Source organism: Haemaphysalis longicornis, unplaced genomic scaffold, assembly GCF_048455015.1.
Source record: "Haemaphysalis longicornis isolate Haplotype H1 unplaced genomic scaffold, Haemaphysalis longicornis Haplotype H1 scaffold_2, whole genome shotgun sequence".
In the NCBI taxonomy this organism is placed as follows: Eukaryota; Metazoa; Arthropoda; class Arachnida; order Ixodida; family Ixodidae; genus Haemaphysalis; species Haemaphysalis longicornis.
The window spans coordinates 216370346-216388992 of record NW_027526295.1 but is presented as its reverse complement, the minus strand read 5'-3'; the positions used below and the strand labels follow the sequence as shown (position 1 = coordinate 216388992).

At 48.5% G+C, this 18647-nt stretch overlaps 1 protein-coding gene across 4 annotated transcripts in view; it reads right to left on the bottom strand.

Annotated features, from left to right (window-relative positions):
* The window catches only part of LOC144169890 (uncharacterized), a 206438-nt gene that overhangs the window by 15805 nt on the left and 171986 nt on the right, over positions 1-18647 (bottom strand). For all 4 annotated transcript variants that reach the window (XM_077699310.1, XM_077699311.1, XM_077699309.1 and 1 more), the window contains one exon: positions 18092-18283. In XM_077699310.1, the coding sequence (XP_077555436.1) occupies positions 18092-18283 (192 nt within the window). The remainder of the gene's footprint in view (positions 1-18091; positions 18284-18647) is intronic.

The following is an 18647-nucleotide window of genomic DNA, read 5'->3' as shown; positions in this document are numbered from 1 at the left end:
CTCTTTGCCGAGTAGCTTCAAAGCCAGGGCCGAGTAACGCCCGGCATTTCCACGAAAATGCAGATTTGGGAAAAGTAACATCTTTTATCGTTACAATAGCGTAAATGTAGGTACTTGGTCATACATAATTTTGGAAAAACAAATAAATAGAAAAATATCAAAAATAAATGGTCACATAAATGATGAAAATTTTCACAAAAAATTCAAAAAAATAAAATTTGATGAAAAGGTGGAGGATGATGGGACAGTGTTTTCTTTCGCTCTCTCCTCCCCTCTCCCCACGCCCTTCCTGTCTGTTATCGCCATCATCACTCGCACTCCCTGTCTTCCCCAACATTTTCGGGCTCGCAATGCTGCTGAGTGCGAACTACTTCAGAAATGGCTCCGAAGTTCAGTTAGTTTATCCCAGTTGTCCTGTAAGCGTGTATGTTGTCGGAGTTCCACTTGCGTAACTTCTTCAAATCAAGCAGTTAGTGGATAATGCACGGCTTGAAGCTATTTTGAAAGCAACTGGACGAATATGCGCGAAAGAGGGTTTTTAATTGTTCACGCCGATTCAGCAGCCAATTATGCTGCTAAACAAATGGCCGTGCAAGTGCGTGCTTCGCTGAAAGTGACATGGATAAGCCTTTCTACTGCATTCGCAGAGTAGCCGCTCTTCCCCTTCACAGCTTTCCACTCATCCCTCCACTCCTCTCCTTCCCGCTTTCCTACGATCCCCAACTGTTCTCCTGCCATTTCACACATTAACCCTTATATCCTTCAAGGTTCCCTGCCCTGGCGTACCTTTTTCCCTCGATTTCCCCATCACCCCCCTCATCCCTCCCTCTCCTACACCCCTTTTCCTCTCCACTAGGCTCCTCTTCCCTGCTTCCACCTCTAGTCCGGTCCTCCTCAACCAATTGGCCTCTCTCTACTACGCGGGCGTAGCCAAAAATTTTGCTCGGGGGGAGGGGGGGGGGGGGGCTGAAATTGCACCTCGACCTCCTCCATATGATTTCTCAAGGGATTTAAAATATGTATAATACATGCATAACTATCGTCTGATAATATGCCTAACCCTTAGCTGGTATTTACTACTAATAACTAAAAGAAAATAAGTATTACTGTCAAGCACAAGAAAAATAAAAGACTTCATAAAAAAATTATTCCCACGTTCCGAGAACTAAGGCAGAATTGCTTTTCCTGCTTGCACTTTTTCCTTTTGTCTTCATAAGAAGAAATACACTCAAAGAAATATGAAAATGTAGAAAAAATACGAACATATATGCTTAACAAACATGGAAGTGAAATCATTGAAGTAAAGAACTAATTAATTTAAAACTAACAAAGCTCCAAGCGTATATTATAAACGCGAAAAAAAAGGAAGGAAACGATTTGTGGGTAGACGTTTTATTTTATCGCTCCTTTGTCATCCAAGAATTCTTCTTTCATTTTTGAACACATTCGACGGTTATGTCTTCTACGCCAATGTATATATTGCGTAGGAGCAGCTTGTCAACCGTCGCGTAATGCGGATAACTGCGCCATAATTAGTCACACAAAAAAATTCTTTAAAATACACAGTTATCGTGGAAAAAGCGTGAATATTCTATTTTGATCAAGGCAACAAAAGTGTCACGGGCAACAAAGTTTATATTTATACAGAAAGCCCGTTCCCCATGGGGAGAATTTACCTGCGAATTTGCTACATGTACAGGGGAGGAGACAAAGTCCGAAGTCTTTAGCGCACTGCTTTCCGGTGGCCGCTGTGGTTGCATGGAAGTACTGAAACAGCTAGACCTGCGGTTTCGCCCGCGAATCTCCCCTTGTTTGTACTGAGCAGCGACTCTCCGTCGCGTCCAAGAGCGCTTGCTTGCGGAACATCCCCGTAGATGGAGGCCTTTCAAAGGAGTTAGGCATGCCAGGAGGGAAATGGACTACCAAGGGAGAGTAGCTGCGCTTTCCGGACAGGGTCCCAGGGGCTTCAGACAAAATCATAAGGTAGTTTCCGGCTCAGGTGGTTCTTTGATCGCCGTGCATCGCAGCGCGGCAGTATTTTAGAGGCGGTGGGAGGGGGGGGGGGGTGTAGAAGCCCCCCACCCCTCCCTACGCCCCTGATCTACCATTTCTCCCCTCCCGCTCCTCTCCTCTGTCCCTCCACTGCCTCCCATTCCCCTCTCCAACTACTTCCGCCTCCCTGAGGTCTGGGGATTCCCCGCGTGTCACGTGAACCACCAGTGACTTACGGGTGAGTACGGGTAAATCCTTAGTAAGTCATTGATGGCTTCACTAGTAAACTGTGGATGACAGATAACTAGTCGGCCACCCACCCCTGGGTCACGTGCCCCCCTGAACGCGTCACCCAACTACGAGGGGCCCACGGGTGGGGGATTGATTGGTCACCACTGCTGGGTCAACAACGACCCACAAAATGCGTGCTGGTCAGTCCCCCACTAGCGAGCGGATCAACGAGGAGAGCTCCTGGCTGATTCACATAACAGACAGACAGACAGACAGACAAAAACTTTCTCTTTTACCTGGTAAAAAACCCTAGTGTCTTTGATAAAGAGGAATAGACCTCGCCGTAGAATGCACCCATTCCTTCTCAATAAGAATTGCCCTCTCTCTCTCTCTCTCTCTCTCTCTCTCGTGTAATGCGGCGATGATCTAATCGTCGACGTCAAGGGCTGTCCAACTCCCGGTCGATCCCATTGAGAAAAGGGAGACAGAGTTTGCTAGCGCTGTAGCTGGGGTTATAATGTGCTCTACAACAAAGATAAGAGGTATGAACCCCGGGCTTTTCTACAAGTGCGACAGGCCATGTTATGCCGCGAAACCAAGCGCGCCCTTTACACAGAAAGCGGCGGCATCCTCGTCGGTCTATCGATCGCCAAAGTTTGCCGCTGGCGTTCCCAGCCGATCTCATCACCATGCTCGAGGCGAGTAATATCGATCCTATTCCACCTGAGCCCTTATCTACTTGTTTACCGTGCACATTCCCGCAAAGTTTTTTGAGGTTGGGAGGGGCGGAGAGTGGCTTGGTGCAATGGATGGCCAGCTTGTATAGCAGTAACGGGGAAATGTTTGTATGCGGGAAAGGCAGGAGGGTAATATGAGGAAGCGCTCAGGTAACATCAAACGCTGGATGGCTCTCTCGCCGTAAGCAATTAGGTGCCCTCTTGTGGAAGCTGATGTTGCTGAGGCTATTTTACATCTCGCGGATGAACACCGCTGCGTTTATTGCCAGTATTAGCCGCTGGCTAACGGTAATGACAGCAGAGGGCGCGCGATAGTGAGAGAGAAGGTGGGAAAGTAACGGGGCAATTTTATGGTCCGTGGGGAACGGTTTATCAGCGCGTGCTGTGGAGCTTGGAAGTGTTGGGACGAAAAAAGAACAGACGCAGAGATAGTCCCTCGCAAAGCAAGGGCTGCCCTTTTCGCTCAAACTTTACGGCGTGAAATGCCGATAGCGTGTACCAAATGGAAGGAGAAACGGGCAAATAAAAAGAAACATGTTTGTTTTTTTCTGTTTTGCGCGCGAAGGAAGTGATTATGAGTTGTGGAGGACAGACTTTCGAGGAGCAGCGCGCCCAAAATGAGGTGCCTTAATAAAACGCAAAAGAGACGTCAGTTCGTTTTGACGTAGGCCTGAATAGGGGGTTGGAAGAGGAAATGTTACAGAAACCACGAACATAGAAATGAAACGAGTTTGAAAAATAAATTGCCAGGTGATTTATCGACGGTGACACGCAAATTAAATATGCTCGGTAGCAGTCTGCGTGCTGCGAGTCCCGCGTAAATAGTGTCGAATGGAACAAGCGGAGATAAGGTCACAGGCGTGGGATTTGGTTGGCGGATGAAAGCTGAGCTGAATAAGACGTGATGGAAATAAATTGCGCTAAAAGGACAGGACGGCGGAAGAAGACACACCACACAGCGCAGACTAACAAACTGATTTGATTTCCACGCTCATATATACTACCAAGAAGTCTGAAATAAAAAACTAAAATCATAAGAAATTAAAAAAAAACCCGCATACTTTCCCTACGACACACATGCTGCCTTCAACAGCATGTGTGTCGTATAAAACAGATTAGACCCCATCAAGAAACGCGATTTCTTTGCGCAACAACGATAGTGAAGCAACGCTAATGCAAACATCACCCACGCGCACGATTTCACGCGCCTCTATTATTTCCCGCGTGAGCGAGTCACGTCTCCTAGCGAGCACCTTAGTTTTTGCAAAAACTGGGGAACACTCACAATCACTCAGTTTATTAATCTGCGCTGTGTGGTGTGTCTTCTTCTGTCGTCCTGTCCTTCTAGCGCAATTTTATTTCCATCATGTCAGACCAGCTAGCCCGTCAGAGCGCTTTGCTGAAGAAAACGCTGGACATTTTGTCCTGGAATGAGCGACATCCTTTGGACATTCGGCGCAGAAAACACGGAGTTAGATTGAGCAGCGTGCATGTAAGCTCGGTTCCATCAAAAAAGCCTTCTCTCTGTTGCTACATTTTCTCAAGTGTGTGGGGCACATTGCGCGACCTACACCCCGCCCAGTAGCCTCTGAGTGCTCCATTGCAAGGCGGCTGGGGTGTCGTCCATTCCCCGTGGTCCGTTAGATTATTTGTAAAGCGTAAGCCTTCTTAACCGAATGCCCCACAGCCTCAACCATGTAAAATCTTGTATTTGCACGAAAAGGCGCAACTGGCGAAGTTAATGCATGATGTGGCTGTAGTGACCGAGGCCGACGCTTACAGGACTGTTGCGGAGAGTATACGCGCCAGCCACAACTTGTGCTGCTCAAACTTTGCAGCATCCAGTCGGCTAAACTTGGAGGAGTCACGTTGGTTAAAGGTCTGTTGTGTCAAATCGCAGTCCCACATGATGTGTAAAACGTCATTGTTAGCCCCGCAGCCTTTGCACACGAGACCATCTTGTGTTTAAAAGCATGTCACCGGATTTATGGCGTTCTTGATGATCCTGTATTGCCCGGTACACTAGGGTGCGCCACCTTCTGGGACCCCCACAAGGAATCCTCGAGCGCTTGTCCTCAGAAAGCGCCCGTAACTGGGCATTTCTGCCTATGTGCCGGCGCTGTCGTCTGTTACGCGACAGACGGCGTCATACTGAGTGCTTGAGCTATTACTTAATGGAAGCATAGGGGAAATTCACGCTTTCTGTCACTGTTCAAAGGGACCGTGCTCATTCTGCTCGGATACTGAGTTGTAATGGGCTGCTCTTTTAGCTAGCATACGTGTGTAGGCACTGACTGGTAGCGGTTTTCACTGGGCGAGCAAAAGCCTTTCTAGCTGCGCTCAAAGTGCCCTCACGAGTTCCGGCGCACATAGCAGTCGTCAGGTAGATGCCGTCGGCGTTGTGATTGATTACGTGAGGGCGGGCACTTTTGCGGCGCCGAGAGCAGCGGAGAGCAGTTCGCGGTGGTTCGTCGCCAGCGGCGGAGTAAGGACTAGCGCGGAAGAAATAACATTACCATTTTTAACGTTACCTCTGGTTTTATCTCCTAAACGACCACGCTCTGCTGTTCGCCCATTGGAAACCGATATAAGGCGTGCGCACGGACCCAGAAACGATGTTACGTGACGCCCACTGGTGTTTAAGGCGTTGTAACTCTTCAGGAGAGTATGAGTAATGCTTGAAGCGGATCGCTGTATGAAGCCCTTGGCGCAAAGAAACTTCCGTTGAGAGAGAGAGAGAGAGAGAGAGAGAGAGAGAGAGAGAGAGAGAGAGAGAGAGAGAGAGAGAGAGAGAGAGGGGGGGGGGGGGAGGGGGGGGGGGGGGACTTTATTTGATGCCCGAGATGGGTTCTGAAGGGTAGGCGACTTGGACGGTCTCCCTCCCTCAGCCGTCAGCCAGGATTCCTTGGATCCTCGCGGCGGCTTCGGCCATCCGGAGTGCTGCGAGTTGTGCCTCCGGTGTGGAGCTGAGCAGAACAGTCTCCCATTGTTCTGCAGTCTTAATTTTGCATCTTTTAAGTGTATTTACATCGGATTTGCTATTATAGCCGGTCGAGTTTTCTTGGAGTTCATGGCAGGACCATATCATGTGGTGCAGGTCGGCTCTGCTGTTGCACAAAGTGCAGAGGTTTGAGTAAAGGTCTGGGTAGCAGCGGTTGAGGGAAACAGGGCTTGGAAAAGTGTTTGTCTGCAACCGTCACCACGTGACTGCCTCTTTCCTGGAAAGAGTGTGGTGGGCCGGTGGATATTTGCATCTGGATAACGTGTAGTGATTTATTATATTTCTGTATGTGACTAGCCTGTCTTTGTGAGATCTAATAACGTGTGCTTGTTCTTGGATTTCCTGCGAGGTCTCGTGTGAGGATGACGGTGGTAGTGGTGGCGTCGTAGGCAACACAGCTCGGTTGACCAGAGCTCGAGCGGTTGGGTGGGCCAGTTCATTCCCCTGTAGACCGCAGTGGGCCGGAGTCCATATCAAAATAATTTTTCTTTGGTTAGTGGTCTTCTCTAACAGCGAAGCTGCTGCAGGGGAGATCCTGCCTTTCTAGAAATTAAGAATGGCGGACTACGAGTCGCTTATGATTGTGGTTGCTCGGGTAGAATTTATAGCCAGGGCTAAGGCCATTTCCTCGCCATGAGTGGGATCTTTGGCCGGCGTGGATGCTGACGTCATTGTGACTCCGTCATTGCTGACGACTGCAGTGGCCATGGCGTTGAGACAAGAGCCGCCGTTGTAGTAGTCGGCAGCGTCAACGTACACCATCTCCCGTGGCTCACAATGGGTTCGGAAACATTTGTCAAGGGCTCGTGCTGTAGCTTGTCTTCTTTCCACATTTAGCTCTGGATGCATATTCCTTGGTTGTGGCGGGATGCGAATGTATTTTCGCCATTCGTGTGGGAGGTCAACTTCATTTGGGAGGGAACTTCCGCTTCGGATTCCTAGTGACTGCAGAATGTGTCTTCCCGTTTTGCATTTAGATAGCCGTTCTAATTGGGCTGTTTGTTGCGCTTCAATTAGTTCTTCAATCGAGTTATTGACGCATAATGCTTCGAAATGTTCGTTCGGCGTGGTAACTGGTAATCACATTGCTTGTTTATAAACCTTCTTAATTAAGCCATTAATTTGTACTTTCTCGTCAAAAAAAAAAATTCCGTTGATGTATATTCTATTAAACGAATTGTCGCAATGGTTAGTTTGTGGTATCGCTTAGAAGCGGCAGGTGGATTTCAAAGAAGCAAAAGCTGTCCAGGCGGAGTGGCCCTGACCAAGGACCTCAGATTGAGCCATTTTCCCAGATACTCCTATTCGCGATCAATTCTCTGTGTCCAATCAAAATATGAGACACAATCCCAGCTGCGATTGCATCCTGCCTCCTCAACGCAGTCAGGCAGGGTAATGGGCTTCTGTTCTTCCCTTCGCATCCGGTCCCTGCGCTCGACGGGTCAATTCCTTCATTCTCTTTGCTAACGGGAAACGGAATTTTTTAACAGCAGAGCTGGTGTACAAACCGTAAGTTTGGTGTTGCAGAAAAAAATGCCAAGAAGTGTGGAGCGCTCGCGAGCGCGTGCCTAGCGGTGACCTCCGAGCGTCCCCTGCACGCGCAGTGGCTTTAGCAAAAAAAGAAAAAAAAACTGGCAAATACCACGAGGAGCGAGAAAATGCCAAACGCTGGTGAGCGCGTACCTCGGGATGACCGCCGAGTCCCCGGCTCGCTAAGTGGCTTTAGCAACAACAACGACAACAACAACAACAACAACAACAACAACAACAACAACAACAACAACAACAACAACAACAACAACAACAAAAACTCCAGCGCTGTCGTGAAGCGCTACCGCGCATGCAATGCCTGGCATAAGGAACACGACGACATCGAAGCATACGACGATGACTACTATTACCGCAGTGCAAAGCAACGACGGAACATGTAAATAAACAATTTGAAACTTGTACAAGTGCGCGGTGGTGTGTCCTTCAGTGCTCACGTACAAAGAAATCCTGCAGCCTCACTATGGTTCAAGCCTTGCGCGACTTCATGCAAGCTTCGCCAGTTGAGCTGGTGGAAGCTCTACATTGCTGGGGATGGCTTTGCATACACCACTCGCCGTGAGGAAGAAGACGACCTCTTCGATGCACATGACGACGGTTAGTAGCACCCCAATAATCATCATCATCGTCATCATCACCGCCACACCCCAATCACCACCATTATCATCATCAGCAGCAGCACCATCAGCCTGCCCAGGTCCACTGCAGGACGATCCTCCAACCCTCCAACCTCCAACCATTGACCTCCAACCGCTCCTGTCCTGCGCTGCTCGAGTCCACAGTGTACCCGCGAAGTTCCGTATTTCATCCCTCCATCTAGTAACTGGGCTTTCTCTTTTTCTAGACCCGTCTCTCGGTGTCCCCTCTTTCCCCCTGGTAGTTCACCGATTCTCATTTCGCCTAACTACGTGGCCAACCAGCCCAAGTCCATTTCTTTTTCTTTATTTGAACTATGATATCTTCTACTCCAGTTTGTTCTCTGATTCAGGTAGCTCGTTTCCTGTCTCTGAGGGTTATCCCTAATATTATTCATTCCATGGCCCATTGAGCCGACCTAAGTTTGCTTTCTAGTTGTTTAGTAAGGCGCCAAGTTTAGCTCCGTATGTCGTCACTGGTGGTATGCAGTGGTTCTAGATTTTAGATGCGACGGCTTCTCATTCACTCGCCTTCTCCCTCCATACGGCGTTGTTGTCCGTCCACACCCCTCCCCCATTCTCCTCGCCGCGCGAGCTGCGCTCTCGGCCACTCACCCCCTCTCCTCTCCGATAGCGAACACTCTCTCGCGAGGGGCATTGTATTGGATTCGATTGGATTGGATTGGCTTGGCTTGGCTTGGATTTGGATTGGATTGGATTAAAGTGGATTGTGTTGGATTGTGTTGCGTCATAGCCGCGCCACGTTGCGTCATAGCCGCGGCAGGGGGTTCACGGCACGTTTCACGCGATGGGAGAATCAACCGGGAAACAACAACGGAACAACCTATGCGTCGCATCTACACAGGGGTTCCCGCGAGGGGAGGTGGGAGTAATTTTTTCTTTTGGGTGACACAGGTAGCGTTCTTTTAATTATTTGGGAGTGCTTGCCGAGTGTTCCCCAGCCCATACCTATTCTGCGCAGGATTTCTCTCTCATGGTTGAGGCTAGCACTGACCATCTGTCCCAGGTAGCTATATTATTTTACTTCTTCGAATGTTTCCTTTACTAAGCCAAAGTGGACGTTTTTGGCTTGTTTATTCCTCATTATGTTTGATTTGCTCATATTTATTTCTAGCCCCATAACCACGCTTTTGATTGTAGTTCTTCAAGCATTATTTGCATATGTTGTGCACTCTCACTCAGCAAGACTATGTCGTCCGCAAACCTCAAATGTCTCAAGTATTCCCCGTTTATCCTTAGTCGTATGTCTCTCCAGTCAAGCTTTCTCAATACCCCCTCCAGACATGCTGGCAATAAATAGTCTTGGAGAGATGGTATCTCCCTGCCTTGCTCCATTTGGAGTCTGAAATTTATCGCTTTGCTTGTGGATGGTTATCCTGCCCATGCATTCCTTATATTAGTAAAAGTAAAAGTAAAAGATCGTGTACCTCCGTCTAAACGCGTCCGCCATGACGAGAAGGTTTTCGATGTTACTATCACCGCAACTCGGATTATTAGCACCGCAACTATGCAAATAGACAATAATACTGAAACTTAACTATGTGTTCGGCAATGCTCACCTATAATAGCTTTTCCATTCAAGCCTTGCGCGTGAGTGCAAGCTTCATTGAATTTTTTTGCCGAAGTACCTTTTTTTTTTGTTTGGTGATCTGAAAAAAGAGAGGCAACTGGGGACGAAGCCAGTGAGCGGGCACGGACGCGGATCAATTGTCCTTGAAACGTTACATACACTGGCTCTCGCCATACAAAGTAAGCAAAAAGTGATGCCCCCGATATCGAAATAGAAAAGCAACGATGGCCCCGATACAAATGAACCTTTCGAGAGCCAACGTTCCCGCCAAACATTGGAAATGCGCGCCGGAAATTGATTTCCCTAGCGCGCTTCACTTCCTCGAATGGGGGATGTCGCCACGTTTCTGGTCTCGTGCGGGTCGCCTCGAGCCCGAGAATAGGAGGAGTCCTGCTGGCCTCTCTTTTGCTACAACTTGTGGGTCCCTAGGGGGCAAATGAAATCATCTGTGCTGGCACGTGAAAATGCTCTCGTATTTGGGCCAACGAATGACGTCCCTACCGCGGGATTGAATGTAGAAAGGCTGACGGCCAACAGGACAGCACATACGAAGCACACAGGGACCCAGATAAAGAAGTCTGGTCAGTAAACGAAATTGAATGGGATGTTCTGCGAAGGTAGAGCCACGATAAGCAGGTTCTCTTGCAGAGTGGCCAACTAGTGTACACAAAAAATGTAGCTAGATCGGCGCTCAATGCTGAAAATGACTGGAAAGCAAAAGACGCGCACCTAAGATAGCTACATATATCAACCAATGTTTAAGAGACCCTCTGTTCACCCTGAAACCTTTGCATAAATATAACTTCATTTTAAGCGTATCTGTATTTGTTTTATTCCACTCTGGAGCAGCAACAAAGCATAGAGGTATCAAATAAGGCCTATTTTACAAACGTAGCAGCTTTTATCACCGACTAATGTGACAGGAGCACGATGTAACTGCGTCTTCTACAGTGAAATTTTTACAAAGGCTAGTGTTCTCGCGTTTTATGCAGTGGCTCATTGTAAAATTCCGACATTTTGATGGCTTACAACGAACACGGTGATTCCGCGCCTTTCACTCGGCCAAGTAGAACTCCACACACACGCAAAGAGTCTGTACCCGGCTTGGTCGTAGGTGGCAGGCCAGTCGAGATGCCCTTCCAGTCGTTCAAAACCATCGGGTAGTTTTAAAACTGCGGGAACAATTTCGCTGATAGCTTTTAGCTATTCGTAACTAGGCGCATTTTTGTAGCTAGTTGCACTGATAGCTACGAGCCCTTTTTCTCTCGTTTCATCATTGCTCTGTTGGTCAAAAGCAACGCGAACCGGGCCCACACAACGTGATGTAAAATGCCGAATCATTTTCATAAGCGGGTGGGATGGTATTTTGCGCGACTAGTGATCTTGAGTAGACTTTTACGGTTTGTCAAGTCAAGTGAGATGATCTCAGTGCAACGTTAACTTTTTAGAGCGTATTCGTGTTTCGTACCGGCAAGACTGTGCCTTCATTGATGATTGCATTCGACATGCCATTGACAGAGCACAGACATGCTGCTCCGACTTGAAGTCAGAGAAGAAAACGTATATATATCAACACAGATTTTTTAATATTGCTTCAGTAACTCCGAATATGGCAACGGTCTTTCTCGGTTTACCATTTCAGAATAGTGCGGGGACAGGGCGATGATATCACCCGGAAAGGAGGTCCCATGTGAGTACAAATGATAACGTAGCATACTCTATTGCACCCTGACCCGTTCGAAGGAGCCTGAGGGTTTGAAAAAGGCAATGGTCCACTATTGAACGGCGTTTGTCTCTGTTTTTCTACATTTTCACGCATGACATCGCTATTCTGCCTGGGTGAATAACAATCCTAAAACTTTTTTGTTTAGAATTATACCACCTGGCTCGTGCTGCATTATTCCTACCACTATATGCAATAAAAACTGTCCTCAGTAGTTTTGTAACGCGACCAAACAAACCTCGGCCATTCTTGTTCTCGTCCGGTGAACAGCCGGCATACGCATCAACGGATAATGAGTAAGCATATCTGCAATGAATTTAACTAGGAAACATGGCGATCATTTCATGAACACAGTACGAGAGCACAGAACACCAAAGATTATTCTTCTGTTGTGTATGGAATGCTAGCAACGCCCCCCCCCCCTCCTTCCGCCCATCCACAAGAGAAAAATAAAAACGCTTTGACGTTTGGAATACGCAAAGAAAACTAGAGCGAAAAGTGTAGATGCTTTTGCTGGACGGCTTCAAACTGTACTACAGCTGAGGCGTGCGCAAAAATAATGTGAACGAACGTTCGAGCTGCTTTTTTTGCGCACATTTCTTAGTTTTCCCGTTATTTACCCTGCGGCGAAGGTGTTTACGAATTGAGGCTAGGTAATCGCATACCTGCACGCATACACATTCCTAGCAAGGAGAGGCTGCTGTGTTCGTGCTGTCAGCGAATAGTTTCCTCTTGTCACGAAAATAGTTCGAGGACAAAGCCGGGGGGCAGTAGCTAAGCTGCAGCACAATCCGAACAGTGGAACTGTCAAAGTGGCTGTAGGTACTGCAGTTAATTCGGGAGCTGCACGGATGACTATCTCCTCCTCCTTTTTACCATAAGCGTCGTCGTCGTCATCATCGTCGTCCTTACTAGCACCACAATTATAATTTGTTTTCGAGCGGTGAAAGTACATTCACACCTCAGGAGGAGGGCAAGAGGGTACAGCCTGACATGATAGTCATACTCATCATAATCATCGTGAGATGGTCGTCGTTGCTCTAATTCGCTCCCTCTTAGTTTGCACAGTACATAACAATATGATTTACCGAAGACAGGCGCAACTCTGCTCCAGTCGTCTGAACTTTTACAGAAACGGGTGCAAGGTGCAGGAAGAAAGCAGGATGCGCAGGCTGGTATAAGCGTAGGAGGTAGCTGCATGCGAGCGTGGGGTTGGTCCAGGTTACAGCTAAAATTCCTTTCAGCTAAAACTCCGGTTTACATAGGGCCATACTACGCTGCCACTTCTTCTTTTTATTCATTATAGTGGAGCTCACTATAGTTAACTCCGTTATATGAACAGAAGACGTCCCTCTGTTCGCCTTTTCTTCATTCATCCTCTTGCACGCTACGGGTATGGTGAAGCGTATCATAATCACAATGAGGCTTCTTTCGCACAAGCGTCACGGACGTAAGAACAAACAAAAAAAGGAAGGGGAAAAATAATACAAAACATGTGTGTCAATTGGCGGAAATACTTGCATTCTCCCCTTTCCCAACAAACACGCAAAATAAAATATCAATACGGAAAGGGAAGAACACGCGGCGCCTTCACTTTGCTGTTTTGTACGCTGAGGACGTGCCTGACATAGCGATCCTCGCTGGGCCTGTCTTCGAGTCGATATCGCCCGACGCGCGCCCGACGCGCGCCTTGGACCAACGCGCGCCTTGGCTCCCGGGAGAAATTCGTCCCCGGCAGTCCTGAATTTTCAAGTGCATATAAGGCCGGGTCCACATATGAAGTCGCCTTTGTGTCCTTCATAGAGGCTGAATTAAAAAAAAAAACGGGCTCAATTTTAAATGGTCGCTTTCAGAGCCGAGCGCCTTTGTTGCATCACACAATCGTGTCCTTTATTTTTTGTTTCGTCCCCACCCCATTTTCTTCCTCTCGTCTCCACTTCGGAGGCCAGCCGCGCCATCCGTACAAATAAACATACGTTAACTCACTCGCCTATCTGTTTATTTATCTTTCCGTATTGTCGAGTAACTCTTCCGCCTTATTTGTTCCCTCCTTCTATTATCATTCCGCAAGTGTTGCGACGAGTAATAGGGTTTCGAAAATAGGATCGAGCTTTCTATTGTCGAGTTTCAAAAGGGAGAAGGAGGAAACATGCAACAAGAGATGTTATTGAGCGCGTTTTGCGTCTGAAGGCCTCGGCGTGCCCGTGCCAGCTTGCCCTAGCTCTTTGTCACAGGTTCTCAGGCCGCACATTGGCCATCTGAGATGTGAAATTACGGCAAGAGTTCTCCGCAAGCGCCGTCGTTAACGCCGGCATCGCCGCGGAAAAGAGCTTATTTTGCGCTTCCTGCTTCAGACACGCCTACTGCGTTTGACACGTTCCCGCTTTCTACTATTCGCGATTCAGACAGAAGGGCCCACTTTAATAGCTTCTGAGACAAGGCGAACGTGATTGTGGAAAAGAGAGAGCGAGAGATAGAGAGAAAGGGATAGATAGATAGATAGATAGATAGATAGATAGATAGATAGATAGATAGATAGATAGATAGATAGATAGATAGATAGATAGATAGAGAGAGAGAGAGGGAGAGAGAGAGAGAGAGAGAGAGAGAGAGAGAGAGAGAGAGAGAGAGAGAGAGAGAGAGAGAGAGAGAGAGAGAGAGAGAGAGAGAGAGAGAGAACTGGCTCAGCTTAAAAATAGAATCAGTAGCATAGACCGAAACGGAATACTTGGTATATCGAACGACCGCCCGCATACATTCGAACTTGAGATCGTGGTTTTATATACCTGCTTGGTTTCACCCCCCAGGTGACATTAAATAAGAGCAGAAAACCGCCTCATCCCATAAAATTGAGGGTAAATGTGCTGCCATACAGAGGTATCTTAATCGCAGGCATTTGTTGGGAACAGAGGAAAAATGCCCCGAAAACTCCGAAACCATTCCCACGTTGACTGATATCTTTTATACAAGAGTAGTGATGAAGATTTGGTGTAATCTTCAAGGGGAAAGTCGCCGAGGCACTACAGGTTGCCATTACAATAGGATTACTGCGACGGAAGCTCACCGTCAATTCCCGCTAGGGCGTTGCGCTTTTATGGTGGAGGCGGTTAGAGAAAACTCCCGGGTGTACGGGAATTCGTCGCACGTAAAGATCCCCAGGGGGTCAAAATTAATCCGGAGCCCTCCACTACGGCGCGCCTCATCGCCTGAGTTGCGTCGGCGTGTTAAACGCTACAAACAAACAATACCCGTAAGAACATGGAATGTGTGCACGTGCACTGACAACTAAGGAATGAGAGTTCCACTCACGTGTAACGCCTTTACGCTGGCGAAAGACAATGACGTTTTAGCGCCAAAGTTTTTTTTGCCCCTCCTCAGCCCTACCCCCCCCCCCCCCCTCCCTCACTGGAACAGCGGATTATGTTCGACCGTCAAAAGAATCATTTATGTACGATTATGTGGAAGGCTTGGTATGCAAACGGAACATAGGTATAATGTAAAGCAAAATCACCGATGAAAGCAAGTTGCAGTGCTTTATCTGAGCCCGGAAAAACTGCATACCGACCTGCACTAGCTTCTAGGCAGTTACATGGCAGATACCTTTCATTTTATTGATTATTCCGAGTTTCATTTACTTTTTTACTTTCTGTGCTCGTGCCCGGAAGGGAGAGTTCATTTATGTATTCGGCCACTTCTTTTAGTGCCAGATAATTCTGAAAGGGAGGCATTCTGTAAATACGGATCCCCCCAAACGCCACTATTTCATCGAAACGTACATCTACTTGCACTTTGCTGCGTGAGTTTGGGCCTGTTTACACGGTTCTAAACTGGACAGCTAATACGGTTGCCCACCATCGCTTGATCTGGAACTAAATGAGGCTGCAATGTATACATTCACCTATAGCTGTTTGCTTGCCTTTTAAACACACAATACATTTACACAGGTTTTTTACCTCAGGAGACCACAATAACAGGTTGTTACGTTCGAACCATCTCTTCCTGAAGGAACTAGAGAGAAGCGCTAAAGCTTTCTGACATCAAACTTGCGTCAAACGGGCCTGCCTCACATCGCTGAAAGTGAGGCCATCCTTCGCTGGAAGTGCACCCAACAGATTGTCAAATTTTCAAAGACCCAAATCGCAAACGAAGAACGAACCCATGCGACGATTTTTCGCGCACTAAAAGTAAACACATCTCCGAACGATCTAAATATTGTTACGGGGCGGCAGGACTGATATGAGACGAACCATGGTAGATGAGGAGCGATCTATTTACACCATGTACATAGCGGCCATCAGAGTCCGCTCAGGTTGCGTGCCTCACAGATATCGAGCTTCGTCGTCGTAGGAGGCTGTGGCACAGAGCCACGCGCCACTGCCCTCTTCATCGTCGTCTCTTGACATGGCTCCCGAGGTTGCAAGCGACCAAGGTAGAAGATGGTGGCGAGAACGAAAAATGAGATGAGAATACATATGGAAATCCTTGCTGCCACGGATGATCATGGTTGTCGTGGTGAGCACCGGCCCCGGAAGGGTTGTTCCCGCCGACGTCACGAAGAAGCGTCCAAAGCCCTCGGAGACGTGCCGAAGATCTGGGCGGGGGAGCGGCGTCGGCTTGACGGCAGGTCGTGCCTCGTCAGGTCGTATGGTCTCGGCGCGTAATGGGCAGGGGACACAGGGCTGGGGAATGGTCCCGTCCGCGTCTCGCGGGTGCTGGGGCGGGCCGACGTGATCCAAGAGCCAGAGTGAGACCGCTTCATGAGTTGAGACGGGTGAAGCTCGGCGCCGGAACGAGAATGAAACCAGCACCCTCCACCAAAATGTTACGTGGTGGCAGGACAGATATGAGACGAACCATGGTAGATAGTGCAAATAGATCGCTCCTCATATACCATGGTTCGTCTCATATCTGTTCTGCCACCGCGCAACAATACTATAACGATACGTGGTTTATGAAATAAAGGTATACTATTGTACTCCTTCTTGATCGATGTGTATATTTTCCTATCTAGAACCGCTCCTTTTCGCGGTTTCCAAGCAACCGCTTTGACGCAATGGAAGCCCTGTTTCACGCACGGATCGTCTCTCCAAAGATCCTATCCGAGCTTCTCGGTCGACCAACCGGTCTATGGGGAAATGCATGAGTTTTTAGCAGCGAATCTGTTTAGCAAATCGTAATTTTTCGTGCCCGCAGTTAAAAGTGCAAAGACATTGCGCAGCGCTCGCACGTGAGCTCGGGCCTCGCGGCGACCGCCCGAGGCAGTTAACAAAAACAAGAAAATGCCCATAGCTCGTGCGTCCATGCCTCACGACGACTGCCCAGCGTCCGCGGCGCACATTTGCCAAGCCAAGCATACTCACTTAGGGAGAAGACTGCGGCGACCTTCCGGCAGGTAAAAAAAAATAAGCAAATGTCGAGCGTTTGTGTGTGCGCGCCGCGCGGTGACCGCTCAGCGTCCCCGGTGCGCGTTGGTCAATTCAAGCATACCCACTTAGGGAGATTGCCCAAGATTAGCCAAAAAAAAAAAAAAAGAACTCCAGCGTTCGCCGTATTCATGGCATGACTTGCTCGGAACAAGAAATACACTTCATAGCGTACGCCCCTTCACGGGGATGTCGAATAATGATCACTTCCAAACAAATGAAGCAAGCTCGCTCGCACTTATAGCAACAACGATCGGCTGCAATCGTGGAATTAACCCTTCGTGATGGCCGTGAAGGTTGCGTACAACTTCGTTACGTGATGCGGGTGAGGCAGATGTTAAACAGGACAGGACTAAGAACTCCGCCTTGAAGGACGGCCTGTGCAATCTGATGCCGCCTTGCGTCGCCTTCATTGGTGGCCATATAGACATACCGATTCTGCAAGTGGTCACAGAGCCAAGTGTACATCCGCCATCGTAGCCCTAGAAATGTCATTTTGCTTCGAATAGCTTCATGAGCAACGCTGTCAAAATCCGCCTTGATATCTAGGAAGACAGCTATTGTGATATTTTTGCAGCCTTTTGCCGATAAATGCCCCTCACCAAAGACCAAAGCAAGGACGTTTTCGATGCTACTTCTTTCTTCTCTGAACCCTGACATCTCTGGGGGCAACACTTCTCGGTCCTCAAGATAGCGCCATTTTCTCCGTTACCTTCCCTATGCAGCTTAGTAGAGCAATAGGACAATAAAAATTGATGCCAGTCAGCGGTTTTCCGGGTTTGAGGACTGCTACTAGGCGACCAACTTTCCAGCTTGCTTGCACGCGGCCAGTCTGCCACGACTTGTAGAAGGCAAGTTGCCGGAGGGCGTTACCGCCGAGATGTCGTAATGCTAAGTACGTAACACCATCGGCGCCTGGCGAAGAAGGCAGGTTAACGGACGTTAACGCTGTGATTAGCTCGTGCACAGGGAATAATTCATCCATGAGCGTAGTATTCGTAGGGAAGAGTCAATCGGTCAGGACCTCTGAAATCACTGCAGACCTCCAGGGAGCTGTAACCTTGGCGCGAAATTCGTCAGCTACGTCCAGTTCACTGACGCGACGCTAGAGAGCTATTGATAAGAACGGATGAGCTTAACTCGGTGTTGCTTTGAGGCTGCGGAAAGTTGCTGGAGAAGACAGCATAAGTCGGTGCAGTTAGTCACTTACATCCTTTAGTGGTCATCAGCGCGTACTCTGAGGTGACCATGGGGAAGCGGCGGTCCTGCTCGGCTTCTGATGCCGCGTCGGCCTGTGGCAGCGGCGGTGGCCCCGCGCCGTACAGGATGGCGTTGGCGTCCGCCTCGCTCGAGAAGTCGGGTTCCACGGACACGCTGTAGTTGGTCAGCAGGCGAAGGTCACCTGGGGTGTACGGAGGGAAACTCATTAAGTTCCGGGAAGCCGAAATTTCTGCCGAATACACAAAATTGTACGCAACCATGGCTCGGTACTTTCCGTTGCGCCACACTGACCAATGAGTTTTGCGGCCGATCGCGAGGTGGCAGTGAGGTATAGAGGGCGAGGTTGCAAGCGCCAAAATGGTGTTGGTTGCCCCCTCCAAGCGTAGGATACAGTTACATAAAAATGAATACCAAAGAAGGTGGTGGAGAATGCTGGCGGGGCATCCACCATGGGGGCGTGTTTTTCTTCACTTCCATTTCTAAGGCATTATTAGTAAAACAGTCGAACGGAGTCTCCTATGCTTTACTCAGCGTGCTTGGCTGCT